Below are 7326 nucleotides of genomic sequence, written 5' to 3' on the forward strand. Positions count from 1 at the left end.
ATAGTACAGCTCAAAATGAATCTGCAAGCTGGTCTTTCCTCTACAACCTAGCATCTCACCCCTTTGTTGCCTACCTTGTGTCTGCTGCCTGGGTCTCTGAGGCTAAGGCAACAGGACTACTTCATGATCCTATGCACTTTCAAAGATCCAGCAGGATTGTACCAGTCTGCATGCTGGAGTTTAAAAACTTAATAATTTTTACTGATAGGAACACTTTTTATTTAGGCAAAATGAATGGATCTGGTTAAAAAAAATAACCCTATATTTATGTTTAATTTTGTGTGCCCTTCCAGTGACTGCAGTAGCTGTGCTTTTGCTCATGATATCAGAATATTCAGTTTTCCATCATATCTAGTAATACCTGTGGAGGTAGAGAGTGAAAGAATGAGTTTCAAAAATGTGTGTATGCATGTACACACACCAGAAAACCATTTTCCGCTACTTTTGTTGACCTTCTAGACTGTTTTTGATCATGGGCAGAACTGGCAGGTTTATATAAAGCTTTTACTGTCTCTTCTTGATGCTTTTATCACTGAAGTGTGTATTTATCCACAGAATGTGTATCAGAAGTGGAGCTAGAAGAGCCCCGGGGGTTTATCTCTGCTCCGTTCTTGTCAGGGTATGTGGGAAGCCCAGAGTGCTTTTGGATACTTCGTGTGTCTCCAAAGGGCATGGCAAAGATTATGGTAAAGCATCTGTCAATAAGAACATCACCAAACTGCCAAGAGGAGTTTCTTGGGATTTACGAAGAGACTCAAGGAGGAAGAAAAGAACTAGGTAACAACAAGTGATACAACTGAGGATGCTTAGTACTAGGAATTTCTCACTTTTACTTGGGACAGTTTCAGAAAGGGTTTTCATCTCAAATTGCATGGCTCTGATGTGTGGTAGACTTAATTAAATTTAAGAGCCTGGGTTGTAAACTTGACTGAAGCCCTTAATCCCTGTATGCATGCTGCATTGACCCAGTAGAAGAGCAGCCCTATTAGTCCACTAGAGAGTGATAAAACAGACTAGATAGCAACAAGCTGTGATATGTCAGTAAATTGGTATAGCAAAGTCTTGTCCACGTAAGTGACTTGTGACTCCTGTGATAGTGGCAGCTCCTTATTCAAAGTTAATTCCCTTTTCTCCATACTCCCCAAAATCTCTGACATAATGAAATGTGATGACAGTATGTGTTATATGCATCTTGGAGATGGAATGAATCACTCTGAAGCTTTAGGGTCTGGGGAACAGGGGTGTGGCTCTTCCTTTCACCAGAAGACATGCTATTTTTCATGCAGAGGGCTGTGGTCTTCCTTGCTTTGACCCTGCTGAGGTACAGTCTGTTCACTGGGATACTAGTCTACATAAAGACAAACCACAGAATGAAAATAAAGATGAAAGTGAGATCTTTAATGCTGTTTACCATAAAGTTTAGATTTCTGGAGGCCAGCGTGTCTGCATGTGTGGTTTGTATTTGTACTGTATGCTGTGCAGTTAGTAAAATCTAGTTGGAGGTGCAGTGTGGCAGGGAGCACATCAGTGTAACGCCAGTGAGCTGAGCCTTTTCAAAAAGTGTGGAGAGAATGCTTTTTGTTTCCTGTTTCAAAGTATCTGTGCACAGAATAGGGGAATAGAAGGAGGGGGAAAAATGGAAGAGACAAAGTGTGGGACAGTAGCATGCTCTTACATCTATTTGAAATGGTACCTCCAATACTAGCTTTGTCTGCAGTACACGCTGTGTAATATATAAACACTTATGCATACATATAAAGAAATTCTATCCCTGCCTTCACTGTGGCGAAGTCATGGGACAGAAGGGAGGATATCCATGCCTCTACACTCATGTACACAAATGATGGGCTTTGTTTAGCTATTATCATTCAAATATCGTCACTGTTCTACATTTTTAGCCATGAGAAATGCCAGCCAAGATGCCCATGTCTGAAAGGATTTAAAGATAAGAATAAAAATGCTGCTGCTGTATAAACTTGAGAATCCAATTTCATTTTTCTTAATATGGGGACTTGGTTTACTCCTCCTCCCCCACCTTCTCAGAGTCATTCCAAAAATGATGTATAAGCATAGGAGCATGACAGGTTCCAGGGGTCGATCTGGCTGTGTACTGGGAGAGACTCAGACTCAAGCTAAAAAAGGTGATGCAGAAGAAAGGTAATGGCTTTATAGGCTGCTGTAAAGGGCTCAGAAAGGTTACTAATTTTTGCAACATAAGGAGTATTACTTGGAAGTTGTTGGACCAAAATGTAAATGGGAAGGGGGAGATAATTAGAAATGGATGGTGGGGGGAAGTTCATGAAGGTTAGATCTTGCAGAGTTTATATTGGGTGTGCTGACCTGAGAAGATGTTTCTTCTCCTAGCTCTTCCATGAGTTTTTCTTCCCCTCCATCTCCACTCCTCCCCTTGCTTTATTCTGCCTTTATGTAAACTTAATTTATAATGATTGTAGACATTATAAAGTAATTATACAGAAGGATTTCTACTGGGCAGGCATCCACGCTAGCATTCATTTGAAGAGTGGTGGAGAAATCCACCATCAACCTTTGGGAGCCCTTTGGGTGAATTCCAGGGCATGGAACTTATGTTCTCCAAATATTTCCAAAATTAAGTAATGCCTCTAGAGAAAGTTTTTAGATAATAGCTATTCTGTGTAGTCTCTTGTCCTCTTATGTCACACCAGTGATTAAAAACAAGTCTGTAATGTAGTATGTCATCTAACTCTGAGGTGGAAGAGAAAGAACAGGAAAGAGAAGATGTGCTAAGGAGCTCTTGGAGTGCTCCACAGCTGTTTTCCTCCAAGAACTTATTTATAAAAGTACAAAAAAAATATGCCTGTTACAGCTGAGAATAACAGTTTAACTATCATAACTATTTATATGCAGGACAGAGGAAAATACTATCAGAAATGGAGCCATCAGTCAAACTTCTCCCTTAATAGGAGCCTAATAGATAGTTCCCTAGAGCATCTTCCAGCACACAGACTTACTGCTATGTAATAGTATTTTGTTATGGCTGGCAGTTTTTCAAGGTTGGGTATATTAAACTAGATTTCTATGTCTATTTATATGCCAACATATTGAAACAGCATCTTTTTTTTTTCCTTCACTCCTTCTCTAGAGCTAGTGAGCAGCAGAAGTCAGTGGGTGCCTGTCTCTAAACCGAATCTCTTTTACTGAGGAACCTAAAACATAGACTTGGGCTTCAATGTTGACGTGAGTTAGAATTCTGGTGTGATGGGGAAGAAAGAGGCTGGAAAATTTAGAGAGCCAAAAACAACCCCGGAATAGTTTAGTGTGCTTAACAACTGAAAGTGTCTATCAGTGGAGGTGGAGTAATGCCAGTTTCCTGTCCCATGTCATTTTCAGTTAAAATGTAAGAATGAATCTTTAAGTAGTTTAGCAATCTGTCGGGATGGTTACAGCAAAGTGTCTAGCCTTGTACGTAGAACTTCAGGCAGCTGATACTAAGCAATGAACTGCACAAGTCCCTGTTGACCAGCCGTAGGGCATTTCTTGAAGGGCGGGAGCTGGAGTCTCTCTGCTTTTGCTTGCAGTGAGCATCTCTGAAACGTGAGTAGTTCCCCACTTTTCTGCCTTTCCATAGAGTGTGAATTTTACCTATGTGAGAGATGCTTATAAAACATCACTTTTTACAATGGTTTTGTGCTTGGATTTGCTTCTAGCTGTGTTGTGTGGTACCCTGATGTCTCCTGTGGTCCTCTGGAGCCCTGGGCCCACAGCGAAGGTGGTATTCCGCTCCATCAGCCCTGCTGCTTTCAGCATCGAGTACTTAATGCTCACAGTCCAAGGTACAGTCAAGAAGTACAGCTGCTTTTCTCTCTAAAGATGATGAACTGAGCTGTTTGACTGAAGCTTCAAGAATGTCCTTGTTTACAAGATGCCCTTATGGAGTTTCTGGAGACTTTCCGTATAGATGTTCTCCAAGCATGCATAAAATAGAACACTTCTGAGCTCTAGCCTGGGTAAAACCAACTGACTGCAAAATGCTGAAGCTTGAAATAGGGCTAAAATGAATTTGAGTTTTGTAGTATTATGATAAACAAGGTCTGGCCTAGTGGAATAGGAATGTAGTAGCTTTCATAATTGGTTCATCCTCTAATTGAACATGTCACGTCATGCAGGAATTGTCCTAGTCCATGATGAAAGTCCATTTAATACTAAACCTGAATTTCATGTTTTGCGTTCTTATTCCATCTAGGACAAAAACCTGGAAATACCCAAGAAAGTACCGAGAAGATGAGCTCAGAGCTGTCACGATGCAAGGATGCTATCCTTACAGATAAGGAAGGAAAGATCCAATCACCAGGATACCCCATGAGACACATAAATGCCACCAGGTGAGCACCTGAGTTCTTCTGGCTCTTGGAGCTCCCATGTTAAAATCTGCAAATACGAGACAGCTTTTAATGAATCTATAGGTATTACAGTGCCTGTTAGAAAACTGGGCAAGTACCTCAAAAACAGTCAGGAAAACTGGGGGGAGGGCATACCAGTACCTTCACTCCAGCAAACATCAGACAAATCTGATGCATCTGGACAAAGCTCTCATCATAAAGTATGTCAGGCTCCTGGACATGGCACAACTGAGGGCTTAAAAATGGCAATGCTTAACTGTGTTGCTAAAAACCTTTTGGATCTTTCATCTGTTTTCCTTTTCTTTCTCTCTTATTGTGCTTAGGTAGGATAAGAGAGAACTTTCACAAGGCAATAGCACAGGCTTCTGAACTGTTCAAAAAGTTTAACTTCAGAAGTAATGAATAATATGCCTGAAATAGATTTGGACCAGTATCTCATCTTTGACTTCTTCTTTTTCATGGGCATTACAATCCCTTTTTGCCTTGGCTCACATTTTGATAGCTATCCCTAGGAAAAAAGAGCCAATTGTAAGATATGCAAGCACTGTGACTTTGTTCTTTGCTTTGTGCAGCAGCTGCCACTGGAGAATTATAGCCCCATTAAAATCCATTATTAGGCTTGAAGTCCTGGACTTCTGGACTGAAAGAAATCTGTCTAATTGTCATGGCCAACTGATGCTGTATGAAGGATTTGGACTAACCAAAGAGTTACTAGGTGAGAAAGTGCTTACCTTAATGCTGGGGTGGGAGAAACAGAGGAGCTGTTCTAAGTTTCTTAGCAGACAGGTGGGGATTTTTACGTGGCACACTTCCATGCTCCAGGAGGGATTTCTGATAATACTTGGAGCTACTTCAGCTAGCTCAGTATCTTTCCCTTCTTAGGAATGCTGTTGCGATCAAATGTATTGGATGTGAGGTCTTAATCATGGCATTGCTGTGCCTCAGAACAATGCAAGTTTGTCTGGGTTGCTTTTCCCAGGCTTGAACGTGCAGTGTGGCAACTTGCTGTGTATGTCTGCAGCTGTGTGCCAACGAGGCAGCAGGTCAAAGTGATGGGGCCAGGAAAAGGGAAACTTTTTCCTACTGCCATGCTGAGCGAGGGGAGGTACCTGCCCGCCCTGACTGAGGGGCTACCAACTTGGTTGGGATATTGCTGGGGAAGTGGAGTCATCATCTGGAGGAGAAAGCATAGGCTGGAAGCTTAAACCCCTCAAATATTTAGGGATACAAGGTTTTTCAGTGCCAGGTCTTGATTACGTGAGAGACAAAGTGGCTTATTCCACAGGGAGTATGGATGCCCTGAGGTCTTGTGGGTATGACAATGTCTGGCACAAGAGCCTGGTCTGCCTGTCAGAGAGGGATTTCTTCTGACCAGAGTCAGACCAACTGACTCTGTTCTGACCAACTCTTGGTAGTTGGCTCTTGCTCCTAGTGGTCTGTAGTGGTTATAACTGGGCGTCTTCAACCATTTCTGTCTGTAAATATCCCCATTCTGATTTCAGATATAGTGAGCTATATTCTGGACTTGTGTGTCCAGTGTGTGAATTTGAAGCTGAATAGCATCAGGAGTTTTACTGTTTGTTTCCCCTCTTAGAAAGAGAAATCTTTTCCAACACCACACTTCTGGGAGGTTCTGCCTTATAGGACTCAAGAAAAAGGCTTTAATCCCAACCTGGTCTATTTTGCAGGAAACTTCTGTGGCGATGCTTCACTCTACCCTGTAAAATCCCGAGGCTCAGTGATGACAGTGACCTTCACTTCCAGGGCTGAGGCAGCTATGAAAGGCTTTCTCCTGACTTACCAGATGATATTTCCTGAGCAGAGTAAGTCTATTGCAATTTTTGGATAGGACGAACCAGAGCTGGAAGTAAGGCTCCTACTAAAAAAAGGCAGGGAGCAGAATGTAGTGGAAAAAGGTGGAAAGGTGGAAATGCATAGTGTTATAACAGAACAAAAATATTCACTGCTATTTAGATGTGTGGTGGCTGGTTTTTTTGAGGATGTTAAGTAATATCTTAAGTATTTAGTGTGTCAGATCTATTTATTCTGGAGAGAAATTACCATTAAGAATAAGATTGAGTAGTATCTTTGAGTGCTGATGATAAAAAGCATAAGTAGTAATCTAATTCCTGTGCTCATTCCCCACAATGAACTTGCAGAAAGGAGCTACTAGCTTAGACATTTCACCCTTTTTGTTCTGCTCTACCTAACTCCCTCACAGTCTGTTGCTACTTCTATAACTTCTCTTCTGTAGGCAATGCCACTGTCAAGCACTGCTGATGCCCCTGTACCCTCCAAGCCCCACCTCTACTGCATGCACAGGAAGCTAGCCTGTTAATTGGGCTCTGAGCTTAAAGGCTGAAGGAAACCTACCTCACACTCTTTCACCTTTCTCTTACTTCTCAAACCAGAGAACAGCTGGTGACACGGGCAGGCACTTTTCTCTGTGAATAGTACTGCCCTGGCACCATTAAGCATATTAGTTACTTTGATTTCTTAGATCAAAGAAACCAGTTCAAATCTTTTGTCTTCGCAGAAGCAAACAGTTCTGTGTTCCTAGTGGCCTGAGCCACTTCTATTCTCATTTTCCCTTCCCTCTTTCTCCTGTCTTACCTGTGCCTTCATTGGTGTGCAGATAAGCACATCTTTTTGTGTGTGTATTGTGCAAGTGTGTCAGGCTTCAGAACTAAATTGCAGCTAAATTTCTCAGATTAAGTTTGTCAGACTTAACAGCACCATCAACAGAGATTTGGCTGCCTTCTTTCACGTGTGCACATGCTTTGAATATGCACTCCAGGCCCCAGCTCTGAACACCAGGAGGTGCCTTTTCCACTCCCCTGCAGCCTGGCTACGAACTGCTCTTGGCTCAGGCTCCTGTCCCCAGCATGGCCCTACATCCTCTGCATTTATGTGCCTCTGGTAAGGCAGTGCTTTCCTTTTAGGTCTG

The 7326-nt window shown here is 42.2% G+C and overlaps 1 protein-coding gene across 1 annotated transcript in view; it reads left to right on the forward strand.

The window, feature by feature from the left end:
- OVCH1 (ovochymase 1) overlaps nt 1–7321 on the forward strand; it is a 29367-nt gene extending 22046 nt beyond the window's left edge. Inside the window, 7 exon segments of the mRNA XM_050709798.1 lie at nt 556–777; nt 3687–3812; nt 4223–4361; nt 4952–5094; nt 6068–6202; nt 7177–7262; nt 7304–7321. Of these exon segments, the coding sequence (XP_050565755.1) occupies nt 556–777; nt 3687–3812; nt 4223–4361; nt 4952–5094; nt 6068–6202; nt 7177–7262; nt 7304–7321 (869 nt within the window).
- Nucleotides 7322–7326: the final 5 nt, after the last annotated feature.

The sequence above is a fragment of the Cygnus atratus genome, chromosome 1 (assembly GCF_013377495.2).
Source record: "Cygnus atratus isolate AKBS03 ecotype Queensland, Australia chromosome 1, CAtr_DNAZoo_HiC_assembly, whole genome shotgun sequence".
Taxonomy (NCBI): Eukaryota; Metazoa; Chordata; class Aves; order Anseriformes; family Anatidae; genus Cygnus; species Cygnus atratus.